The sequence below is a fragment of the Athene cunicularia genome, assembly GCF_003259725.1.
Source record: "Athene cunicularia isolate RWA chromosome 1 unlocalized genomic scaffold, athCun1 chr1_part1, whole genome shotgun sequence".
NCBI classification, from domain to species: Eukaryota; Metazoa; Chordata; class Aves; order Strigiformes; family Strigidae; genus Athene; species Athene cunicularia.
In genome coordinates this window covers 125980620-126007971 of record NW_020799091.1, presented here as the reverse complement: position 1 = coordinate 126007971, position 27352 = coordinate 125980620, and the positions used below count along the sequence as shown (strand labels likewise).

At 40.9% G+C, this 27352-nt stretch overlaps 1 protein-coding gene across 1 annotated transcript in view; it reads left to right on the top strand.

The window, feature by feature from the left end:
- Positions 1–27352, top strand: part of SPAG17 (sperm associated antigen 17) — a 128455-nt gene that overhangs the window by 11418 nt on the left and 89685 nt on the right. The window contains exons 4-6 of the mRNA XM_026844081.1: positions 19505–19636; positions 23359–23563; positions 24729–24923. Coding sequence (XP_026699882.1) covers positions 19505–19636; positions 23359–23563; positions 24729–24923 — 532 coding nt within the window. The remainder of the gene's footprint in view (positions 1–19504; positions 19637–23358; positions 23564–24728; positions 24924–27352) is intronic.

Below are 27352 nucleotides of genomic sequence, written 5' to 3'. Positions count from 1 at the left end.
TCCCCGAAAATTTCTGCAAGATTGACTTCAGGGGCTCTGTGGATGGAATGATTTTTTTTGGTGGTGTGGGTTTTGTTTCCTCCTAAGAGTTGTTTTCCAGTTTTGTTGGACTCACTGGGATGGGATCAGGAAAGTTGCTTTTATGTTACCTGGGAAATATTGAGGAGTCTTGTTCTATACTCATAAGGGAACAAGCTGAAGATGGGGAGTAGTGCCATGGTGAAAAAAGGCTGTGAAGGAAGATGGAGCCTCATGTGGCTCCTTCATGTGAGAAGACTGGAAGTAGATAGATAGCACTGCTGAAAATGGACAGTTGAGTAAGGGACATGGCCATGAGACAGAGAGGGGTGGGAGGGAAAGAGATGTGGAACAATTTTGTGGTTCTCTCAGATAAGCTGGGATGCCTGGGAAAGATGAAAAAAGAACAAGTGGCAGAGAGAAGAGCAGTTTTGTTTGGATGTGGATCCCAGAACGCTGCCTTCAAAATGTGTCCCGATGAAGACACCAAAACTGAAGGCTTGTAACAGCAACACCCTTCCATACTGCTCTGGCTCATCTCCAGGACAAGAAAGCTTAATTGCAATTAAAAATATTAATTCTACTACCTGTCAGAAATTAACATATTAATTCTGGTTTCTCACAGAAAGGCTCCTACCTATAGTTGTCAAACTTTGTCAGGTGCCAAATCTAAATCACGTCCCACTCTCATCCTGGAATTCTGTGAGACTGGATCAGAATAATAAATAAGCTGTAAATAAGTTTTTCCCAGTTGTTAATTGCTGTGTTGATAGCTAACTCTACTGATGTCTCCTGCATTTTGAGGGTGGGAGGCAGCATGAGCAGTGTGCACTACACTCCAGAAATCCTTGCTAGACTTACAATTCCTTGAAGGTGGATACAAGTTAGAAAAGCTCCTAGGCATGGCAGAATTTTATAAATATATATGTAAAAAAACCAAACCGACAAAGTAAATTAATCTTCTGCTAGGCTGTCTATAGAGCTGTGGAAGAGTGGAAGCGTTCTTTAAGTAGAAGAGTTGGGCACAACCCAGGGGAAGAGGCCATTACACAAGTGGAGTGAAGTCTGTGATAGCAGCAAATCCTGTAACGTGCATGGGGTGGGAGGAGGATGTGGTTGGAGAACTGAAATGCTGGGGTTTCAACCCCAAGCCCCAAATTAAGGTAACATATGGGTGATTCCCACAGCCCTTCACAAAGGGGTGATGAGTTTGCCTTTAGGCTTCCCTCCAGGGTGTGGCTGGCCTTGCCGGGAGAGCCATTGGGTAAATGAGCCCCAGGTGTCCTGCGTTAAGTAAGCAAAGGTCAGGTGTTCCACTTAGGGATAAAAGCTGGGACCACTTGCAGGCAGGGGCAGTGTCTGTCTGTGAGGTGGATGCACTTTGCAGAGTTTCCTGTTGGGGAAGGACCTCCTGCCTCCCTGGGACTGGGCTCCAGTCAGGTCTGGCTTTTGTAAGCGTGGGTTTTGTAGAGATTCAGTATGTGGCTTCCTTGGTCTTATGTATTTGGCTTGTTGACTTGGTTGTCTCCTGTCCCTGCTATGGGAGACTGCATTTCACTATTTATTCCACCTGTTGTTGGGGTCAGTGGGGTTGATGTCAATTATGTATAATCTGACTGACTTGTTTGTACCCCCAGTGCTCACCCGTGTACTGACCCTTTTGTATCAAATACAATTTGGTTATTGGTTCATCTTTATACTGGCTGTGTCCTTTATGCTAGGCCTGATAATTGGCAAAACAGGAATGCATTCATACTGTAAAGGTAAATAGATTATCTGGGCTTTGGACTTCAAATGTAGTGGAACTGTTTGGTGTAGTTGAAAGGAAAGCTTCCTGTAAGTGATGATTTAAATTTTTTTTTAAATGCTTTGCCCTGTCTTTAATGATTCCCTTTTTCTCCTCTTTGTCTTTCCTTCCCCTGTGAGACACAGCTTTGAGAAGAAGAGTTTTCCTTCTTCTTTCATTGGTTCAGAACTGATATAATGCTCTCTGTGTAGGACTTGGTAAATACCTAGTATCTTAGGCTTACATTGTTATGGTTTACACTGTTGGCTTATAAGAGGATTTAAATGGGAGTTATGTCCCTTCTCTGAGAGCTAACTTTTCTGGTCAGGTTTGAAAACTTCAGGCTTGTTTTTTCAAGTGCAGATATGATCTGGTTTCCCATGAGACCATAGTGAATGCTGCAGAAATAAATAAATAAATATGCACAAAATGAGATCACTACATTGTTTTGATTTTTTTTTTTTTTTTTTTTTTTTTTTTTTTAATTTCTGAACGCTTTAGCCCAGGAGTTGGATTTCTTACCAATGCTGATATCACCAGTTTATGTTCTGTGAAATTAGTAGATAGATTTGCTTGGCAGAAGAGACTATTGTGAACTGTAGCACGGGTCACAGTATTTTTTTCAAAAATCGTCTGTGTGTTGACATTATTAAAATCAAGATTGGGTGTTTTTTCTAAATAATTGAAAACAATTGAGAGTCTGCTACAACTTAATTTGTTTCTGGGGAGGACCTTTCCTGATAAGTTACTTCTAGTTTCAGTGTAAATCTATGTTTCAATATGTGGCTTACAGCCGTATTTACTAAATTAAATAAAATCTTGCAATTAATCTTCTCTGTGTAGAAACTTTGAGATTGTGTTCAAATTGTCCCTTATTTTTTCTCTTTATTTAGCAATGTGTAATAAATTCTTTCATGGTTTTTCTCAATTCTTTAATAATTTCTGTGAATCTTCTCTAGCAAACATTTATGATTCATTAGTTTTATTTGATTGTGGACAGTGAATGGACTTATGTTTTTGTTGAATGCATATCAAATACAAGCATAACATAATTCATGTACTCCTTTTGGATAGCTTGCTTTATACAAATCTGAAGGTTGCATAAATTATCTTGGCTGCTGCCTTGCACTGAGAGCTACTTTTGGATTGATTGGTTCATTCTTGACCAGTGAGTCCTTCCCAAAGTTACCACTTCACAGGTTCTCCATCTTCTAAATTTGGCCTGTTTTCTAAGTCTTGTCATTTAACAAAATCAACTCATATTGCTTTCTTGCACTATACTAACTACATTAACCAAATTTCTTTTGTAGGAATGAGTTTTCCACTACATTCTTTGTATCTCCCATGGTTATAGTATCTTCTGGAGATCTTATAATTGAAAACTTTCTGTCTTTTCCCAGATCACTGACAAACTTTTTAAATAAAATAGTCTTAACATGTTGTATGCTTCAGACCCTACAAGAAACTTACCCATTTGATGATGACTCTTTGTAATTGCATTTTTAGATCTGTCAGTTGATGAGTTTTAATCTGTTACTACTATCTGAATCAATAGTCAAAAATACTTAGGGAGTTCTGCTTTTCACTGTATCATATTATCTGTTCCAACTACAATTGCAGTCTTACCAGAGAAAGCTATTCCCTCTGTGAGAAGGCCACCACCTTTTTTTTTTTCTCCCAAAAGGAATTAAATTAAATTGATAATAGTAATTTCATTTTCCTTTTATTTGTTGATCATTGAATACACTGTTAGGACATCAAGGAAATAATACCATCTTTTCTGTTATTCTGCAATGATCAGCTTTACATTGCCAGTACTTAAAATACTAGTTTCCATTTCTTAAGCATTGTTGTGACATTTGGTTTTATTTTATTTGCTTTAAAACTGCCCTTGTTCTCCAAGAATTGGTTAAAGTCAGTATTCATCATGTGAAGAACTCCTCATCTACCTGTTTTTAGTACTACTTTGATTATGTTGTCCAGGTCTACTGGTTATCTGTTGTTTTTTCCAAATACAGAGCAGAATAATCACTGATTAGCCCTGCTTTTCCTGCATCTTTATTGATTCTTCTACTGTTTCCATTTAATATCAGAACAATGCCATGTTAATGATATTTTGTTCTAGCTACAGTTTTAAAAAATAAAATCTATTATTATCCTTATCTCTGGGGAAATATGTTATCTTTCTCCTTTCTTTTATTCCTTAAATCTGAAATAGTGAGGACTCTTAAATTAGACTATCCAGGATCTTGTTACCCTTATGATTGGACTGAATGATCTCTATTTGCTTCTTGTATGTGAGAAGCAAGCAAACATTAGCTTGCATGTCACACGCTGGAACTGTTAATATTTAAACAGAAGAGAACATAGAATTTTGATTACAAACTGTTTGGCTGCTTGTCATTACTGGCTGAGCACAGGACCTGTTTGATTCCCGTGTTGACTTTCTTCCGAATGTGTGTGGTAGATGGTTCTCATTCAAAACCTCAATTTATTTTACCTCCTTACTAACAGGGAAGTAGAATCAACTCAGATACTTCAAACTTCTGGATTGATAAAAGCAGGACAAGTGCCAATTTTGCTGTCTGAGTCGCGATACATAACTGCCAACCCATATCACCAGGCATTTTGAGATACCAACCTCATTGTGCAGTTTCAACAGAGACCCCCCCATATTAAATCCTTCTACTGCCAAGCATAATATGCACAGTTTTGCCATTAAAATACATGTTCAGTTGAGTGCTTGCATGTAAACCTTAATTAGGTCATGCTTTGTACAACTTATTTTGAGGACTATAAGGTTATTGGTTAGAAATAAAATCTTGCATTGTTTTAAAATCTTTTATAAGGTATATGGGATTTCTCTTTGGTTTGTTTTTTTTCCCTAAGATTGTGCTGTCAGAATCCTTGGGAAATTATGTAATGTTCACAGTACTTCTTGTCTTAACAGGCAATAGGCTGTAGCAGAAACAGAAGGATCCTTGGCTTTTCTAGGTGTAAATGACACAGATTCCTCTCCTGTCACTCCCAACAAAAAATACATAGCCCAAGACATTAAGAAGTTCTGTAGGATAGTAAAACTTAACAATGAATAAGCTAAAGTGCAAAAAGGTGAATTAATTTAGCCAGGAAGCAGTGGATTTAAAGCAGTCTTGAAACATTTCTGTGAATTAGTGCTTTGTTAGAAGTGTGTAGAATGTGGACTTCGGAAGTGAGGGTTGCTGCTCATAAGACTATTTGAAGTGCTGGTCATGTCATGATGTAAAGAGGTCCACTTTAGATTGGAAATGAGCATATCTTACTGTTTTATGAACTTTTATTCATGATTATTCATAAATTACTGTATTATGAAATTATATATGCTTTGTATATAATTATATGGTATAGAATTATATATAGTTATTTAAGAGATATATTTTAAATATATATTTTAAATATATGTGCATATGCCTAATTACTCAGAATTCTATACTATATTCTCAGACCCCAATAGCATGAATTTCATTCAAGAAACCAGTTAAGAATAGGTATTCTATTTCTAACTATTTTTTACATCCTTTCTTCAGTAGATCTTAAATACCTCATACCTTTCAATTACCTTATGGTCCCTTTTTCAGACTCATCATTGTCTCTAAAAATATCTTAATCCCTTTTTTTAAGCTCTCTCACCTTTTGTGGCTTCAGTGTCCTAGGAAAAAAAAGGCAGCACTGGGGACAAGGAGTATGCATTTATTTTTAAGGATGTTATAATAAATTCCTAGGGTAGAAAAATCAAGAGTTTTGCTTTTAGCTTGATGAGAAAACTGAACTCTTAATGGCACAGACATAACACTTATGGCAAGGAATATTTTCACCCAAGAAGTACAAGAGTACAAGCTGTTGTGAGTTGTGTGGCATCTGGAGCAGAGCAAAGACTTGTTAGTAGCCAAGATAATGTGTTACTGAAGAAAAGTTTCAGAAATAATGTTAGTCAGCAGTAATTTTTAAGAAACCTTTTGGTTTCTTGTGGAAGCATGTAATTAAATATGACATTTTGTGCATCGCAACCTTCTCAGTCTAAAAATGCATGTCAGTAGAATTCTGTTTAATAGAAGTTAGAAAGATTTTGTTTTCATTGCACTGTAGAACAAAATGACATTTTAAAATTATTGTAAAATGGAACAGCTCAGGAGCCAAAATTTTCTGGTGTCATTGTTTTGATGAAAGGGTTGGATAGTAAAAACAACTTTGGCAGCCATGCTGAATGGTCAGAAGGATAGAAAAATTTAAATTTATTTTTCATTCCAGTACAGAGTAAAATAAATAGTGCAGTCTTAAACGCCATAATAAAAGGAAAGAGTTCTCCAGTCAGCCTTTGTCAAGTGCTATTGTGTGGACGCAAGTTAAGAGAATTTTATTGCAGAAGGACTTGGCCCTTATGCTGTATGGATATGCAGGGGATCAATGCTCAGGAAACAGTTGGGAACTGTTATTAAATTAAGTTGCCTTTTAGGGATGTACTGGCTCCAGGGAAGGGTAAGGGACTTTAAGTCCTGCTGTGGGCACTATCTACTCATCTGTTTTCAGCTCTGCTCTGTCTGTTACCAAGTTCCTACCAGGTACATCATGGTACAGAATGCAGTATGTTTTGTAAATGATCACACCACATGAGATGGTACATTTCCCCAGGATATTTATTGTCTTCTGAGGAGAGTTTAACTACTCTGCCTCCTGGGTCCAAGTATTTAGGTCAGTTTACTTAAAAGGATGTTAAACAAAACATTAGCTTAGGTTTAGCAATTTTCACATCTCCCACTGGTCTTCAGCAGTTTGTGAATATCAATATGAGTGAGCCTTATGAAAAACTACCAGTGTCTGTGTTATCAGGTGAGGTTAGATTTAACCACTTCTTTATCTCACAGGAGACCTTTACAGGCAATTCAGTTTGCTCTGCTGCCAATTTATGGCTATGCCAAACTATTCCAAACAGATACTGTCACACCTCGGGTCACTAATCTTTGGCATCTTCAGATGAACTTCAAACTTGGGTTATCCACATTCCTTCTAGATAATGTTAAGGTAGTCCAAGATTTCCTATATCTTGAAGATTTTACTAGAACTCACTGAGAAAAAGCTGTGTGAGCTTCCATCTCTCCTTCTCACCTTAGTTCTGACTTCATGATGCCTTTCACTGGTGGACTTCTTAGTGTTTGCTAAATTGCTTGGACAGGCAATTGCCTTGCTAGCACAAATATCCAAGACAATAGAATATCTTGTCAAATGCTTTCTCATAACTCAGCTAAATTGAAACAAAAGAAAATGTCCTGACCAAAGAAAAAGCATTCACCTGGATTCAGATGCCTTTCCAGAACAGCAAAGAACAGCTTAGTCCTGTGTTCCATATGCCAGTCCAGTACAGATGTCTTCATGACCTAGATCATCCTAGAGGCATTGGAGGGGTCTGTGTAAGATCAGGTAAGTAGTTCTAAGCCTCAGATAATGGCAAAGGGATTTTTGTTTCAAATATAGGAAACCCATGCCACATAAAAGGAATAAAATACTTCTCAGAGTAAAGACATACCATCATGTCTTTGCATCAGGCTTTGCCATTGTCAGAGCATCTGATGCCACTTAATGATCAACAGTGGCCTGTGTAGTCCTTTGAGTTACCAAATTATATGCCTTCCCTCTGGCATTTATTTATTCTGTGAGACTGAACTGTTGTTGCTATGAACCAGTCAGTCCTAGAAATTGTAGTCAACCCATTGCTAAAGTCTCTCCAGTTCAGTATCCCTGTCCAGGGACCTCTCAAAGGTCAATATGTCATGTTAAGAAGTATCAGGATTTCTAAATTCTGAAACTGAGGCAAAAAGTCTGAGTTCCTGCAGGAAAACAATCCATGTCTTCTAATTTTCCATTTTCTAAAATCTGAGAGATCAGGTTATATTATTTACATCAGATAATTGAACAGGTTAATCTTTTCTTTCCATTTCAGAATAGCAACTCTTCTTCATAATCCTGATTCTAGAAGCAATGTCCTCTCCATGTATTATTATTTTACTACTGTTAGTTGTAATTACTTGGGATGAGGTCATTCCTAAAACTTAAAATTGTTGATGATTTATTGTCTAAGAAGGAAACTTGATACCTTTTGAAATTCATCTGTCTATTTTAAAACCTGCTTTAGAACACTGGTGAGACCTTGTTTTTATGCTTTCTTGATTAAAAGGTTTCCTGTATGCATGCATCTTGGTATAAAATCTCCTGCTTTTTCTGTACATGGTTTGTTGAAATCTCTGTGTAACTAGAGCGAAGAGCAATTATGTCTGTAGGAATGTCATCCTTAAATTGGTAGAGGCACCCTCTGGAGTAACCAGAGGAAATGCCATTCTCTGTTTTGTTGCCTTCAGAAATTGCAGATGACTAGAACTGGTTAATTAAGGGCAATAGTTTAAGATGTTTTTCTCAAGTAGAGGAACTAATCCCAAAATTGTTTGTTACCAAAGGAAATTAAAAAAAAAAAATAAAAAAAAAATGCCCAAAGCTCTGTTGCAAAGCTGGACCAAGATGGAAAGATCCTGTCTAGGAGTTTTGTGGCGTGAAGCCTACGAGGCCATTGGGACTTCCAAGCTCATGAGTTCTGAGGTGGCTTAGGAAACTCTGGCAAGATACAGATAGACAGGTTCTGCCAGCACAAGGGTTAATGAGACAACTTTGCTTCTTAAATCTTTTTGCTACCCTCTGATTGGGTTCTCCTCCTAGCTAGATGCAATGTTAGAAGCGTGACTAAATCCATTTGCTTTGTAATGTTCATTGTATGGATCCAGTTGGCTGGAATTCCTAGAGACAATTTACTTCTTGGAAGCATAAAATATTCTACTCCATAATGGAAAGACTTGCTGGGCAGTTTCATACAACTGAAATGTAAACATTTCAAGATTTGATCATAGCAATATAACTCTTCTTCTGAGCACAGATCACAATAAACTGATCTGTCCTCTCTTTTTAAAAAGGTCTGGATTCTGTAGGAGTTGTTCAGAAATCACTTAAATCCTATTTCAACTATCTCCCCCAATTGGAGTGTTAAAAGAAAACAGGTATCTGAAGGGTCACATGAGAACCTCTGTGCATGAAACTCCTTCTAAAGATCGCAATGCTAAAGGCTGATCTTTGGAATCACTGGATATTAGTATTGTATTTTGTCCTCCCTTAAAACAATTCATTTTGATTGCAGTTAGGTGGTCAGGAAGCCATAGGAGATACATGTCATAGATGGTGAGAGCTCTTTGATAAAGCCAAGGTGAAACATCATCCTAATTTATATGTAATGTTGTCCTGGTTCAACTAGGATAGGGTTAAGTTTCCCCAGCAGAGAGAGAAGGGGAAGGGATCTCCAGCTGGGTTATTCATACCATGCTGATGTCAGGTCCAGGGGTGGGAAACTTTGATTTTACTTTCTCTTTGGCTTTTTGGTGGCGAGACCCATGCATCGGCTTTGTTCCGTGACCATTTTGCGGTATTTCTCTGTATATCGTTTGTCTTGTTCGTTGTTATTGCTGTTTATTGTTGTTATCATTGCTACTGCTGTTGTTCAGATTTTTTTATCACACTGTTGTATTAAATCTTGTTATTTCAGCCCGGGTTTGTGCCTATACTTCCAGCCTGACCGGCTGAGGGTGGGGAAGGGGCAACAGCAATGTGCTCTCTGGTCCTGGCAGGGCTTAAACCACAACAGCCTTAACTGGTGCACCAATGTGGGGCACAAATAAGAATAAAAAGGGACAGACCCTGACCAGAGTGTGATAGAGCAATCTGTTGGGTGTAATTTTTCTGTTTGTATTTGTTTGATAAGAAAATGTTTGCAATGCTGGCCCACTTATTTGCGTGGTGGGGCTGGATTACTCCTTATATCCGGTGTATGATCCCTGTGGTGGCGTTTGTTATTGGTAGAAAACGTATAAAGGGTCTTATGTTGTTATACGGGCAATTGAATGCTTATGCTGCCTTTATATTGCTGGGAGGGTGAGCGGGCGGGCTGGTACCTGATGGCCGTTTGGGCTTTTGTTAGGGGTCTCACCCCCTCTATGTGTGAGCCAGGGGAAGAGATCCTCTCGGCTTTGGGGAGGTTCAATTATTCATGGAACCGGCAGGCCAGTGTGATTGTGGCACTATGCCTTCTGAATGTCTGCCCGATTTCAGTTTTGGCCGTGTGGCACTTCTAGCAGTAGCAGTGCCCGGAAACCTGCCCCGAGGCCAGATAATAGTGAGTGGCAAGGGGTGTGGGAAAAGATGGGCAAAAGCCTGAGTCGGTGGGCACCCCAATGCTTTGGAATTTCACTCCTGAGCAAATGCAGAGCCCTGATAAACTGATGGAGTGCTTAGAAAGGGTGTGTTACCAAGCTGGGAAAACCCAGGACACACAAATTGCTGCAATGTGTTGGGGACTTGCCCATGCCTACTGTGTCCTCTTTAATACCACTCGCTGCCCTCAAGGGGAAGAAAAGGCCACAGAAGCTGAAACAATATCTGAACCTGGGGGGAAAGGCAGAGCTAGTCTCAGTCGCCTCCACCAGCACAGCAACTCAGCCAGAGAGCCAGCCAGTGCCAGTGTCAGTTGCCCTGGTACAGAAAACAAAATATACCAGAAAGTCAGTTCACAGAGTGAGGGATGAGGATGAGCCAGGCCCATCACGGGAACAGGAGGAAGGGCCAGAGGTGATTGTCCGATCTCTGTCCCTGACTGAGCTACGAGATATGCGGAGAGACTTCAGCTGCCTGGGAGGCGAGCAGATTTGCACCTGGCTGCTCCAATGCCGGGACAATGGAGCCAGTGCTTTTCAGATGGAGGGGAGAGAGGCCAAGCAGCTGGGATCTTTGGCCAAGGATGCTGGCATTGATAGGGAAATAGGGAAGCAGACTCAAACCCTCAGCCTTTGGAAGCGACTCCTGCTTAGTGTGAGGGAGAGGCACCTCTACAAGGATGATCCTATGTCAGCTAGGCAAATAGACCAGCATTGAGAAAGGCATCCAGAATCCCAGGGAACTGGCTGTGTTTGAGATGATCTGTGGTGATCTGAATGATGAGCAGTCACCCATAGACCCAGATCAGGCCCCTTGCACACACCTGATGTGGTGAAAATTCCTGAAGAGCGCACCAGAAGCACACTCGAAAGCATTGTCAGTAGTGTCTTGGTGGACAGACACCCAGACTCTAACAGTGGATGGCATGGTTGGCAAGCTCCGGCAATATGAGGGAAATCTCCCTTCATCTCAACATTCCCTGGTCTCAGCTGTGAGGAACTGTCTCAGAGGATCCAAAAAATGGAAGAGGACATGTCCTACACTCCACCTGCATGGGCTAGTGTCTCAGCCATTAGAAGTAAACGTTTCCCCACCCAAGAGAGAGGCAGCAGAAGGCACACACCACGAGGCACCCTGTGGTTTTTCCTCCATGACCATGGAGAAAACATGAGGAGGTGGGATGGACAGCCCACTGCCGCCCTAGCTGCACGAGTACAGCAGCTGAAAGGGAAGACCATCACAAAAGGGGAGTCCTCCAAGAAGAGCACAGCTCCAGTGTCCAGTCAGAAATCCCCCAGACAGAATAGAATGGGGAAAGTTATGTCTGACCCTCTTGAGGGGACCAGTAAATCATTCTTGCAAGAAGTGAGTGATGATGAGCAGGATTAGAGGGGCCCTGCCTGCAGCCAGGTGGAGGAAAGGGATAATCGGATTTACTGGACAGTGTGGATCCGATGGCCTGGCACGTCAGACCCACAAGAGTATAAGGCTTTGGTGGACACTGGCGCACAGTGCACCCTGATGCCATCGAGCTACGGTGGGGTTGAATCCATCTGCATCTCCGGAGTGACAGGGGGATCCCAACAGCTGACCCTACTGGAAGCTGAAGTGAGCCTGACTGGGAAGGACTGGCATAAGCACCCCATTGTGACTGGCCCAGATGCCCCATGCATCCTGGGCATAGACTATCTCAGGAGAGGGCACTTCAAAGACCCAAAAGGGTACCGGTGGGCTTTTGGTGTAGCTGCCCTGGAGGAGGTTGAACAGTTGTCCACCTTACCCGGCCTCTCAGAGGATCCCTCAGTGGTGGGGCAGCTTAAGGTTGAGGAGCAGCGAGTGCCGATTGCTACCAGCACGGTGCAGCAGCGGCAGTACTGCACCAACCGAGATTCCCTGGTCCCCATCCATCAGCTTATCCGTTAACTAGAAAGCCAGAAGGTGATCAGCAAAACTCACTCCCCCTTCAACAGCCCTATATGGCCAGTGAGAAAGCCTAATGGTGAATGGAGGCTAACTGTGGACTACCGTGGCCTGAATGAAGTTACGCCAGCAATGAGTGCTGCACTGCCGGACATGCTGGAGCTCCAGTATGAACTGGAGTCGAAGGCAGCCAAGTGGTATGCCACGATTGACATAGCTAACGCGTTCTTCTCTATTCTGATAGTGCCAGAGTGCAGGCCACAGTTTACGTTCACTTGGAGAGGCATCCAGTACACCTGGAATCGATTGCCCCAGGGGTGGAACCACAGCTCCACCATTTGCCATGGACTGGTCCATACTGCACTGGAGAAAGGTGGGGCTCAAGAACACCTGCAGTACATTGATGACATCATTGTATGGGGGAACACAGCCGAGGAAGTCTTTGAGAAAGGGAAGAAGATAATTGAAGTCCTCCTGAAGGCCAGCTTTGTCATTAAGCAAAAGAAAGTCCAGGGGCCTGCAAGGGAAATTCAATTCCTAGAAATAAAATGGCAAGATGGGCGTCGCCACATCCCAGTGGAGCTGATGATCAAGATAACAGCCATGGCCCCACCAACTGCTAAAAAGGAGACTCAGCCTTTCCTGGGCGCTGTGGGATTCTGGAGGGTGCACACCCTCAACTACAGCCTGATTGTGAGCCTTCTCTAACATGTAACCCATAAGAAGAATGATTTTTGAATGGGGGCCTGAGCAACAACAATCCTTTGAACAAATTAAGCGGGAGATTGCCCAAGCAGTAGCCCTCGGGCCAGTCCGGGAAGGGCAGGAGGTTAAGAACATGCTCTACACCGCAGCCAGGGAGAATGGCCCTACCTGGAGCCTCTGGCAGAGAGCACCTGGGGAGACCCGAGGCCGACCTCTAGGCTTTTGGAGCCGGGGATACAAAGGCTCTGAAGCTAATTACACACCAACTGAGAAGGAGATACTGGCAGCGTATGAAGGAGTTCGGGCTGCCTCAGAAGTGGTCGGCACTGAAACACAGCTCCTGGCACCCCGACTGCTGGTGCTGGGGTGGATGTTCAAAGGAAAGGCCTCCTCCACGCATCATGCAACCGATGCAACGTGGGGTAAATGGGTTGCGTTGATAACACAATGGGCTAGAATAAGGGAACCCCAGCCGCCCAGGGATACTAGAGGTGATTACGAACTGGCCAGAGAGCAAAGATTCCAGGTTGTCACCAGAACAGGAGGTGACACGTGCTAAGGAGGCCCCACCATATAACGAGCTGCCGGATGAGGAGAAGCGATATGCCCTGTTCACTGATGGGTCTTGTTGCATTGTGGGAAAACATCAACAATGGAAGGCTGCTGTGTGGAGTCCCACACGACAGGTCACTGAAGCTGCTGAGGGACAGGGTGAATCGAGCCAGTTTGCAGAGGTGAAAGCCATCCAGCTTGCTTTGGATATTGCTGAGCAGGAAAAGTGGCTGAGGCTCTACCTCTACACCGACTCGTGGGCAGTGGCGAATACCCTGTGGAAATGGCTGCAGCAATGGAAGCAGAACAACTGGCAACATACGGGTAAAACCATCTGTGCTGCTGAAGTATGGCAGGACATTGCAGCCCGTGTGGAGAACCTCGTTGTGAAGGTGCGCCATGTGGATGCCCATGTGCCCGAGTCAGGCCACTGATGAACATCGACACAACCAGCAGGCAGACCAAGCTGCTAAGATTAGAGTGGCTCAGGTGGACTTGGTCTGGCTGCGCAAAGGTGAACTGTTCATAGCCCGGTGGGCCCATGAGACCTCGGGCCACCAAGGTAGGGATGCAACATACAGGTGGGCTCGAGATCGAGGGGTGGATCTCACCATTGACACCATTGCAGAGATCATCCACGGATGTGAGACGTGTGCTGTAATCAAACAGGCCAAGCAGGTGAAGCCCCAGCGAAATGGAGAGCGATGGCTGAAATACAGATATGGAGAGGCCTGGCAGATCGACTACATCACACTGCCACAGACCCGCCACAGGAAGCGCCACGTGCTCACAATGGTGGAAGTAACCACTGGATGGCTGGAAGCTTACCCAGCGCCCCACGCCACTGCCCGGAACACCATCCTGGGCCTTGAAACCCAAGTCCTGTGGCGACACAGCACCTGAGAGAGAATTGAGTCAGACAAGGGGACCCACTTCTGAAACAACCTCATGAATGCCTGGGCAGAAGAACATGGCATCGAGTGGGTCTACCATATCCCCTACCACGCACCAGCCTCTGGGAAGATGGAGCGCTGCAATGGACTGTTAAAAACCACATTGAAAGCACTGGGAGGTGGCACCTTCAAAGTCTGGGACATGCATCTAGCAAAGGCCACCTGGCTAGTCAACACAAGAGGATCTGCCAGTCGAGCTGGCCCGGCTCAGTTAAAAACCTCCACATGCTGTAGATGGGGATAAAGTCCCTGTGGTGCGCATGAGGAATATATTGGGAAAAATGGTCTGGTTTAGTCCTGCGCAAGGCAAAGGCAAACCTATCCACAGGATTGCTTTTGCCCAAGGACCTGGGTGCACCTGGTGGGTGATGTGTACCACAGGGGGACTTGATTCTGGGTGAGAACATGCTGTAAATTATGCTGTGCCTTTGTAAATTGTTTTGTTATTGTTAACTGCTAAATGGCAGCTGGACATGACGCAGATGGTATAGAATAAAGGGGTGGATTATGTCCTTGTTCAACTAGGGCAGGGTTAAGTTTCCCCAGCAGAGAGACAGAGGGAAGGGATCTCCAGCCGGGTTATTCATACTGTGCTGGTGTCAGGTCCAGGGGTGGGAAACTTTGATTTTACTTTCTCTTTGGCTTTTTGGTGGCGGGACCCATGCATCGGCTTTGTTCCGTGACCATTTTGCGGTATTACTCTGTATATCGTTTGTCTAGTTCGTTGTTATTGCTGTTTGTTGTTGTTATCATTGCTACTACTGTTGTTCAGATTTTTTTATCACACTGTTGTATTAAATCATCTTATTTCAGCCCGGGTTTGTGCCTATACTTCCAGCCTGACCGGCTGAGGGTGGAGGAGGAGCAACGGCAACATGCTCTCCGGTCCCGGCAGGGCTTAAACCACAACAATGTATTTTTTTATTTTTACTTAAATTGGGTTATTCCCCTGTTTGTATTTCCCTTAAAGCATTTAAGTACTTGTAACACCAAGACACATATGCTGAACACAGGTCTTAGAAAGTTCTCATTCTGTATTGCTGAGATTAAACCAGTTAAGGTATGCCCCCAGGTTGCACATTTTCTGTAGAGAGAGGTTTAAAGAGCAAATGTTCTTGCAATGGATATTTCTAAATAGGTTTCTGCTGACCAGATCATGGTGTGTTGTGCTTTGGCAAAAAAACAGACTCGCTTGTATGAGCACCAAGACATTTTTCTAGGGCACAAGCAGCCATTGCTGCTGCTTTCAGAAATGTTCTCACAATTGAAAAGCAATTATTTACTACATAAACAATATATGTAATTGCTCAGTGCTGCTCAATAGTGAAAGTGTCCTATTCTTCTTTTAGTGGGTTTGTTCAAAAAGGACTCTGAAGGGCAGGAGTCGTCATCAAATTCACTTTAATTTTTAGTTCTCTGAATTACATGTTGGTAGTCTTCACTGATTAATGAAGATGATTCACTGACTTAGCTTAAGTTTTACAGTCTACTTTGTTGGGTATGTAAGTTCTGTATGGAGCTCTGTTCAGATATGCAACTGATTTACATGAGTCCTTAAGCTCAATTCAGATTGTGAGTCATTGATTCACCAGTGAAGGATAATGATTAAGTAAGTGATCTTTTGACATCATAGTTGGGAAGAGGTTCTGAGAGGACAAATCAAAGTAGGTGAATGGTCTGATAGTGGAGACTAAATGGCCTTTCAACACACGGCAAGTGTGATCTGAAATAAGTTGTTTCAGGTAAATCAGTGCCTGCCTGGTATTCTTTCAAAATAATTGATCTATATGCTATGGTCAGTGAAATGAAACCAGATTCAGAAATATTTAATAGTATGTGTAAAGTCTGCTTTGGACAAAAGAAATTTGTCGGTATGACACATGCAGCTTTTGTTCCCTAGTCTGTCTTGAAAGCTGCTCGTGAGGGATTCATGATACTGATGGCAGATTGTAATAAGTGAAAATCACTTTTTTTCCCCCCTGCTTTCCTGCTTGCTCAGGAAAGTACATTTGAACAGTAAATAACAACTTGGTTGGTACGTATAGCCTCTTGACTGATAGCTCTTCTGCTTCAAATTGACTTGAACTATGTCAGTTACTAAGGAATTTGAATTACTGAGAAGTTCTTCTAGGAACCATTATGTTTCTTTTAGAAAGTGTTATGAGAGAGAGATATATGTGGTGGCCTGCACTACTTATTGTTTCAAGAACAAGAGGGAAGACAGGGCTTTAGAAAGCTCACCCTGGATGTGGGAGAACTGCACTATGAAGTGGGCTGACCACTGGTCATAGCCAGTGATGTTACTGTTTCCAAGTAGTGATAAAGCTGTGAAAGTTGGTAATGCAATTTATCACTTTGAAAGCTATTATGATTTAGCAGCCACGGTGTTTATATTGAAAAGGAGGCATTTCAAAGGATACCATAAAGACTTTGGCTTTCAGTGTTTCCCCAACTTTTGAGACCTGTCTCCTATCCGGTGCTAGCATCTGCCAATAGTGTAGTGTTGCTTACAAGCACTCATGCAGTGTTTGAATGGCTTGAAATCTATGCACCTTTGCACCAGGCAGCTAAATCTCTGCGTGGTTTATGCTGCCACCATATGAGATCAAATACTACACCACTGAAGCCTTTCTGCACTTCACAAATGTGACCCCTGCTGTGTGAGGAATGCTAAGTTTCCTCTTCCTTTAAAGGAAAAGAGGCCCTACCTAACTGAGTTTGTCCATCCAAGTTTCCATGGTTTCTCACACAAGTAAAAGGTCATCACTGGCGGGATGAAGTATAGCCAATCTGAAATGAATCTGCTTTGTAGTATCCGAAAAAATTCCCTCTGTACTCCTACCAAGTCTTTGTCTTCAGCTTTTTTTTTATTGAGGCTCTCTGGGTTCTTAACTGTTTATGCCAGGTGCCTTCATAATTCACAGGACCACAGATGAAGTAAACATGCATAAATGTACTAAATTTCTTTTATTTACAGTGCATGGATAGATCTAGCAGCGATGAAGGATTGCTTTTTATTTGCTTATGCATAAAACAGATTTTACATTGCTGTATAAAAAACTTACTTGCTTTCTTTGTATTACCAAATGTGTGCTCATTTTGTCGTGTCTTATTTGTCTGACCTCTCTCTGCAGTCATGGAATGTACTCCTGTTAAATAGTTTGGTGTATGCCTCTCTAATGCCTCATGTAAGAAAATTTGTCCTTCCCACCCACTCAGAGTTGTCCAGCTCACTATAGACTTTGGACAAGTCTCTTCATTTCTGCATTCTCTTCCTACAAAATAGGAATAGTCATGATGCATTGCTTTTGACTGGTAAAATGCTTTGAACTTCTCAGGAAGAATGGGTTGTAAAAGGGCCTAAACGTTCCTTCCTCCTTCCATGAACAATAAATCAGCAGCTGCCATCAAGCCAGGTTACTATGTATATGCTTCTCAGGAATCCTTCCAGAATCCCTCTGTTTTCCCTCTATTGTGTTTCAAGAAATGTGCAACTTGTCTAATTAGACAATTGTGAAGCATCCCTTCCATAGGCTGTTAATACCACTTCTAAAAAAAAAAAAAAAAAAAAAAAAAAAGAGACAATTTTTCTCTCTAAGGGAAATTACTTTGATATTTCTACCTAAGTCTCTGTCTTTCAGAGGGCAGGTTTGTGTAGCTAGCTCTGGGTGACTATTTTTTGTTGGAATAGCTAGTAGTTTCTAGTGTGCCTACAATCTTTGGGAATTTTTAAGTCTGTTCGTATCATACCCTTGATTTTCTGCTGTGACTCTGAAGTCAATGGGGGTCTTTACGGAAGCCACCTATGGATGGCTTGTTGAGATAGTGACCAGTAAGTAATCTTAGTCTGAATATGAAAGATGCAGAGTAGAAGTGAGTTTAACCATGATGTATTTTCCTCTGTGTATGTTAAGATCATCAGGTTTATTAGTGTTGGAGGGGCAGGTTTGTTTTGGGAGGATTTATAAATGCAAATATTTTGGTGGTTTTGTCTCCCTGTTATGCAATTCAGAAAAATCTGAATTTTAAGAGATTACTTTTTCTGCACTTTGCTTTCATTTGTATGAAACAGTGATTTGGCATATAATAGTCTGGATTCATTTTGCCTTGATTCAGAGAAGCATTTTTAGTGGCTATGTTTGCTTACCTAGGTTTTACTTGAGAAGTGAAAAATTTCTAAGCTAGCCAAGAAGCTATGAAAGCTCAAAGCTAATGGTGGTGTTTGCATTAGACAAGACACAGTTCAGTGAGATGCAATGTACACCTTCATTGTCTGAATGTTAGCAAGCAAAATTGACACCATATGTGCCCAACTGTAATTGCTCCAAGAAGGGAAAAGAGAAACATGTCAGAATATTTGAGTAACACCTAATTCAGTCCATGGTTATAAATAAAGCTGATGGTTGCTTAAAAACAAAAGTAGGAAAATATTATGGTTATATTATTCCTCAACATCCCTTCCTACATAGGTGAACTTTATTACAGAGACAACACAAGTGAAAAGAAACATATAACAACTTTTTATGGTATTTTTATGTTATTTTATTTTTTTCGCAGTAAATAAAGTGGTTATGAGGCTCCAAGGAAAATGGCCCAGATGTTAGTGAGTTGTATGAATTTTAGTGGAAACAAGCTGTAAAAAACATAGTCATAAAACAGCCTGTCAATGCCACACATCTGGACAATGCAGCTGTATGTTCCCGCTGCTGTCATCACCCTAAGAAAACTCAATAGCCTTATTTCACCCCAATTAGGCTGCATACCAACAGAATCAGAATTACACAGGGAGGGGGGTATATTTTCACCGGGAGAGACCCTCTCAGATTCCCTTCAAGTAGTTTTTATCTTTCATTCAGGGCTGGTGCCTCAGACGCTAGTCACTTTGTAAACAGGACTCCAAACTATTCCCCTTGATTTGCTATCTGTTAAATGCTTTTAAATTTATTACTTTATAATAAGTAGTTGTTTAATATTGCTTCTTTGTTTAAAACCTAAAAAAATGACATTTTACTCTGAGAATTGTGTGTCTGTTGACCTTTACATAAATCATAGAAATTTTCTCCATTATAGTTTTATCTCATACTACAGCAGATATAACTTCATTAGAGGTCTTAAGAACCAAAGAATAGCTATTCGTCTTACTGATATGTTATTTTTCTGAAAGTGTGGCCTTTTTGACCCATGCATTGTACAATGTGAGATAGCCCTTCCTCATTTCAGCATGCAAAATATGTCAAATGCAATATTAAAAGTATACAGTAGTTAATTTTGTCTTTTTTTTCATCTGCAGGTGATAGAAGTAGCCAAAGCCATTCTGGATAGTGGTGAAGAAATTCCTGTAACACTAACTGGAAAGCTGTTGAAATTTGAACTGCTTTGTCTCAAACAGAAGGACCTTCAGAGAAGAGAAGCTGAAAAGAAGGTACTACAGTATACCTTGGGGAGGATGTTTAACTTTGTGAAGACACTTCTTTTCTAGTGTTGTTTACATAAATTTATCTTTCTCCTCATGCTTGACTTCCTAGATATGTAATTGAAAAGAACTGCGAATAGAAATTTATCTTTTGAGTTAGATTTTGGGGAAGAAATTCTCAATTACTCAAATGCAGGTGAGACAGGGAAAGAAAAAATAAAATAAAAAATATTGTGCAAGAACTGTTTGCTAGAGTGAGTAGTAGTAATGTCTTAGCTGAGTCTTGGGACCAATAGGAAATAGAGCTAGAAACTTGCTTCACCTGAATATATCTCTGCTGAAGTAAAGGTAGGAGAGGTATCAAGGATAGATGCAGAGCAGCACTGGGAAGAAGTTATTACCATGAATCACCTCTCTGGAGGAAATTTGGAGAAGTTATCGATTCCATCCTCTGGCACTACGGCAGGATATAATTTACATGAACTGTTCCTGGCAGATGTTTTTTGAACCTCTGCGTAAAACCTTATGTTGCTGTACTTCCGCTTTTCTGCGGCAACCAGTATTACTGCTCAACTATCTCTGCAACGTAGCCATTTGGAAAAGTTTTTTAACTTTATCAATACGGCTTTAAGTTAAACTGCTTTACTTCTCACTGTGTGTGGGACAACAGTTCTTACCCTCCATTCTACAGAAATCTATTATATATTTAACTAAACAAACTCAAATATATGCTATGGCTTCTAGTTTTTAATTATGCTTGTTCCTCTACTCTGAACTATCTCCAAATAGTTCATATCTCGAAGTCTGCTTTTCAGAACTGAGTACTACATTTTTGAGTGTTCCCAAAACTCACTTCCACATATTCTCCAAGATTGCCTCGGTCAGATTGCTAGGAATAATTTCACCAAGCTTGCACAGAATCACAATCAGATCAGAACTTGCTCTCTAACATCTGTAATTAAAAAAAAAGTTGTCATCAGTGGTACATTTCAGCAACTTACTGAATAGTTGGTCTTTGCTATAGTTCTTTTCCAGCAAATGTATGTGCAGCTGAAAACCATTGTCAGAAAGCCATATAATTGCTGCAATAACTTACCCTGTTAGTTGATCAAAAACTATAAGGCAGGACATGATGGCATGAAGATCTAAGCAGTCTATGCATGTAAAAGAAACTAGAAGAGGACAGTTTCATGGATTTCTTGTAGTTGAAAAGTCTGTAAATTTCTTTATCAATAATTTTATTTGTGGGAATAATTGGTAGATGAAGTATAGCACACAAGCACGAGAGCATTAAATGCTAGGTAGTAAATTAAAGTTGTATCCTCTTCCCATAGAAGTCAGCTACAAAACTGATTAGCAAATGATAACATAAGCCACAGAAATACATGAAGAATCTTAGGGGAAAAAATTGCTTTTTCAACCTGAAAGGAAATTGAAAGGCTGAAGCTACAGAGCAGATGTTTTATAGTGACTGGAGAAAAAATGGCTTTTCTCTTAGATATGTCAGTGCTGATAAGTAAATTGTAAAACAAGAATTTGAAGTTTAAAGATTAGGCCCTTCAATATTCACATGGAGCCTTTAGCTTTGATTTGGTGAGGTTACTCTTATAACTATAATTTTATTTCCCTGAAGAATCTGAAGATGGTCAATATGGAAGGTTGAAGAATCTCTATTTCTGCTCTGTTTTAGCCAAGAACTCTGGACTAAGTTGTCACCTTCTCTCGATTATATCAACATCAAAGCATGACAGGCAAATATGAGAGCAGCAGCTGAAGGACAAAGACAGAGTCAAGATTTGGGAAAGCTTTTGGTTATGAAGATGCTCTGCAGTACAGAACAGGCAGAAACTGGCTTTTAGTTTAGAATTCTAATTCTAAAATTGTCTGCCATAACATTTTTAATACTTTCCAACTAGTTTGTACAGTACAAGTTTGATTGCCAACAACTCAGGTGTTGAAACCAGGATTTTACTAGCAGATCAGTTCTCAGAAAGCCCATGTAACTGTCGTTTTTTAGAATAGACACTGGTTAATACAATGTATTGGCAGAAGAAAAAGAGCAAGTGAATAAACAAAAATAAATAATTATGAAATTTCTGTAGTTCATTAGGAGCAGAACTTGTCCTAAATTGACAGGTGTATGCATTTAAATTAATATGAAGACGACAAATATGTCTGAATTAGAAAACTGAGGTAGTAAGATTCTGTAACATGAAGCTTTAAAATAACAGAATTACAGAACGTAAAGCTAATGGAAGATTAGAAACTCCACAGAAAGCTGTACCTTGTAGGGAAAGAGAAATATGACACTGAAAGGAAAATGAAAATTCTAGGAAGGAGAGGCTTTTACTTCCCGAGGTATTAAGGTCAACTAGTCTTCTTCATTGGAATCTTGGCAAATTCAGAAATGTCTCTGCTTACCTGAGACTTATTTACATAAAATGATGCAGATGCAATAGATAAAGCTTGTTGTGAATTTTGTAGCCTGATGATTGTATCATCTGTTTTGATGTGTTCATCAGCTTAGAATTCAGAGTTAGTACTATGAAAATCTTTGGTTTGAAATGTCCAAAGATAAATAACTTTGAAATAAAATAATGAAAACATCCAATTCTCCCATTTCACAGCACAAATAGTTTTACGACTCTCTTTAAGTTGCTTCTAAATTTTACAGAAAGGGAAGGTATGATGAAGGGAAAAGCAGGAAAAGATTTTCTGCTTGGTTTGGAATTTTTACTAAACACAACTTCTAACAGCTGGGAAGTCTACTTTTCCAGCTGGATATAGGGAAAGCAACTCTACAGAGTCAACTGCCTTGTCTCATTTGCATGGAGAGCTTTTCTCCTTGCTTTAATAGCCTTTAAAGTGACACCAGGAGGATGGTAACAGTAAGTTTAGTTAATATCATTTTATTGTATTTAATTTAGCTTTACAATCCTTAAATGTCATTCTTGCATAGTTAGTGCATAGTACTGCTGCTGGGTAAAAATAATGTGGAGGCTTTCCTGCTCTTATAGCACCTTGCTTTACCTTAATAGAGTTTGGATTATTTTAATTTTATACTGGCTCTGAGCTTTCTGGATTTATAGTGTGAGGCTTTGGGATACTTACAAAATCTTTTTTCATTCTTTACTTTTAAATTACTGAGCAGGACTTAATGTAGGTGTTTTTGTTTGAAAATAATGAGAATGGCTGAGTAATATCCTGTGTGAAATGAGCACAAGACTCCTGGTTAAGTTTATAGTAGACAGATATTTACATCAAAGAAAAATAGTGCTGGTACCATTTTACACCGTACGCAAGAGTGCTAACAGAGATGCTAAAGACTTAATAGAAATTGAATTTTTGTCTTATTTTCCTTCAGTCCAGTGAAGGTTTCTGGCTGATGCAAGTGCTGTAGTGGTTAGTAACTGAAACACAGGGATTCTTTACTCGTCTTTCTACCAGTATGCATTTCGTTAGTTTTGTAGATATAATGTCTACCTACCTCTCAAAGTTCCTTTTTAATGTGAAGTCTTAACACTATGATTTATAAGAATATAATAAACTGAATGGTGTGTTTGAGAAGGATAAAGCAGAGTGTTCAAAACAGCTTTGCCACATCAACATTATAGTGGCTGAAAGGGAAATGTATTCAAATAAAAAAAAAAAACCCTACTAAAATTTTACAGCAGTCTACCCTTTGTTCAGCATAAAGGCTACAATGAGAACCTAGTTTATTTATCTGTCAGGCCGAAGAGGAGCAACAAAAGGAAAAATATGGAGGGAAAGAGAAAGCTAAAACCCCTGACAAGAAGAACACCCATAGTACTACAACAGCCGAGAAAGAGAAGAAAGGAAAAAAGATGGAAGGAGGCCCTCTAGTACCAGTCATTGTTAAAAAGGACACCCAACTGAAGCGACGGGGAGAAGTGGAAGAGGAAGACAAATACATTAGTATGTAAAAAAAAGCAGATATACTCCTGGTAATCTTGCTAGAAATCTTGCAACCTAGCTTCAGAGTACTTTGTTTTGTTCCATGTTGAAAAGCCAAGATCTATTTGGCAATATTAAGGCATTGCCACTTTGCATTTGAAGAGGGCACTGTGTTCTGTTCAGTATTAGGATTGTACAAGCCAAGAAATAAAATACAAATGTGGTATATGTAGCATGTCAACATTTTAGCATGTTTAAGACTAAAAGAAGATGGCTAAAAAAATCCTACAGAAAACCTTTCTACAGAAAGATTTCAGAGTAATTAAATGCATTTGTGTCAGTATCCAAAGGTGTCTTTCTCCTTGTATTACCTGCATTTCTCTATGGGCTGTAGAGGGGGGTCTATACAATTAACTTAGACTAGAGTCAAGCTTCTGGAGGACTCGTTTTTCCTTACATAATGCTTAACCTTTTGCTTTGGTTCTGAAATATTGCTATGCATATTTCTACAGAACTAATAAGACCATAAGGCAGGCACTCAATGAAATGTCTTATCTGCACTTTAGGATGAATTTGGATAGGCCCCTTGCCAACTGAAAGGGCTAGGGGGAGCTGGTATTACCAGCTGATGAGGATTTTGACAGGGAGTCCATCTAGCAAACATGAACCTGTTGGGCAGGGAGCAGTCAGCAGTGAGTCAGGTCATACCTGCAGCTTAATCCTTCAGAATTATTACAGCTAATGTAATCTCTCATCTAAAACACAGTAACTTTGTGTGTGCTCCCTGGCCAGTTTTATGCAGGATGAAATAGGACATCTTAAACTATGATTAGAACATGTGAATATGTCCTGACACTAACACTAACTCCTTAAAAAGAAGCAATTACAGAAATGTTGCTACAGCTAGCATTCTGGTTATAATCAGCTTCTCCAGTTTTTCTTTGCTGATTTTTCAAGCAATTATTACTTCTGACTTGTATTCTTCCTGCTTAGTTCTAGGTGGTTTCCTACAGAAGACTTCAGTCTAATGCACATAATGTTTTGAAACTTGTAATTATCCCAATGAAGTTATAAAAGGACTGTTTCTCTGACTTTAATTTGCAGCATCCCTATACAATCAAGAAGAAAATCTTGTTTAGCTGTTGAATGTCTTTGCTCTAATCTGGTTTTGTTGTGTTTTGAACAGATGATGAACCAGATGATGGTGCCCATCATTACTTTATAATTTTGGATTTCCACAACCCTCAACTGTTGCCTGTGATGTCTGATCTTGGGATTAATGTTTCAAGTGTAATTAGAATTTCTTCTGAGAATTATAAACCGTTGCAGACATACTTGGAAGCAACTAAACTTCAAGGAGAATCTTTACTTTCACATGAAGGTAATCTGGTCATAAGAACAAAATCTGTGCAGAGAAGAGACTCTTTTATATCCAAGTAAAGACTATTCCTGCTGTATTCTTCTCCCTCTGTGCCTTGTGTTTGTGCATATTACCTGTGAGCATCTGTGTTTGCCAGTGCAGAAATGATATAATGCCCTTGGCAGTCACCAAACCAAATGGTTTGCCAGTGTTTGAAAAAGCCAGTTCCTTTCTCTACTTTCCAGCTGAGGCAAGTTAAGCAGGCAGTGGTTGCAGCCATAGTTTACTGCAGCAGCCACCAAAGAGCAACATTTATCAAATGCATACTTATATGAATTGTTAGCCAGGAAGGTGTATTGCTAAGCAAACTTTGCTCATTTGGTAACTTCAAGGGAAGTGCACAGGTGGCTACTTTGGGACTGTTGCCCCAGCCAAAGAATACACCACGGAATAACACCCTGTAATTGTAGTCAGTTGTCCCCAGGCTGTAACACCTCTCTTGAACTGGGATCCTAGTGAACAGCAAGCTAAATAGGAGTCATCAGTGAAGGCTCATCATCCTGAGCTGTAGTAGTAACACAGCCAGTAGGTTGAGGGAAGTAGTTATTTCCTGTTACTTGGCTCTCATAAGAACAGTTCTGGGCTCTATAGTACAATAAAGATACTAATAAATTTGACTGAGTCCAGCAGATAGCCACCCTATAAGGAGTGGCTGAAGAGCCTTGGCTTGCTTGATCTGGAGACAAGAGGGCTTACAGGACACCTAACAGCATCCTTCTAACACCTCTGAGAAGGTTATCAGGAACACAGAGAAAGACTCTTCATTTTGAGGTACATGGAAGAAGAAAGTTGTGATCGTGAACAGCCTTTGGAAATCCCAGGCCCAGAGACAAGGGGAAAGTCTGGAGCAAGGAAAATATACCCTTGGTGGAAGAGGATCAAGTCAGGGAACACTTAAGCAAATGATGTGTACATCCATGGAGCTTGATGGGATGCACTCACGAATACTGAGGGACCTGGCTGTGATGTCATGTTGAGGCCACTCAGTAATTTTTGAACAATCATGGCAATTGGAAAAGGTGCCTGAGAACTGGAGGAAAGCAAGTGTCACTTCTATCTTCAGAAATGGTAGGAAGGAGGACTCATGGAACTAAAGGCTGCTCAGACTTACCTCAGTCCCTGGAAATATGGTGAAACAACTAATCCTGAAAGCAACTTCCAAGCACATGAAGGACAAAATGTTGGTCAGTCAGCATAGGTTCACTGAGGGGAAGTCATTCTTAGCCAACCTGATAGCCTTCTGTGATACCATGACTGGCTTGGTAGATGAGGGGAGAACAGTGAATATTGTCTGCCTTGATTTCAATAAGGCCTTTGGCAGTGTATTTTCATAAAAAAACTAATGGAGTATGGGCTGGATTAGCAAACACTGAGGTGGATTGAAAACTGGCTGAGTGGCCTGGCCCAGAGCCTAGTGATCAGTGATATGAGTCCTGCTCAACATCTTCATTAATAATCAGGATAGTGGAGTAGAATATACACTCGGCAAGTACTCTGATACAAAACTATGAGGAGTGGCTGATGCACCAGAGGGTTGTGTTGCTGTTCAGAGGGACCTTGACAGGCTAGAGAAATTGGCTGGCAGGAACCCCATAAAATTCAACCAGGGCAAGAGCAAAGTCCTGCACCTGAGGAGGAATAACCCAGTGCAGCAGTTCATGGTGGAGGCTGACCAGCTGGAAAACACCTTTGCAGGAAAAGGACATCAGCGTGGTGGCGCTAAATTGAACATGAGCCAGCAGTGTGCCTTTGTAGTAAACAAGGCTAATGGTATCCTGGGCTGCATCAGGTCAAGGGAGTTGATCCTTCCTTTCTGCTCAGCACTGGTGAGGCCACACCTGGAGATCTGTCTCCATTTCTGGGCTCCTCAGTACAGGAGAGATATGGAGCTACTGGAGAGACTCCATCAAACAACCACAAAGATGTTTAAGGGATTGGAGCATCTTTCATATGAGCAGAGGCTAAGAGAGCTGGGAATGTTTACCCTGGAGAAAAGGAAGCCCAGAGGGATCTCCTCAATGTGTATAAATGCCTGAAGTGAGGGTGCAAAGTAGAGGAAGCCAGGCTCTTTTCACTGGTGTTCAGTGACAGGACAAAAAGCCATGGCAAAAATTGAAACATGGGAGGTTTTACCTGAACACAAGGAAAAACTTTTTTTACTGTGAGGGTGACTGAACACTGGCACAGGTTGGCCAGAGAGGTCATGGAGTCTTCATCCTTGGAGATATTCAGAAGTCATCTGGACATGATCCTGGGCAGCCTGCTCAAGGTGATCTTGCATGAGCTGAGGAGTTGGGCCAGATGACCCCCAGAGGTCCGTTTCAACATCAACCATTCTGTGATTTTATAACCAGAATAGAAGAATCCGGCAACATGGAGGGGGGGGGGGG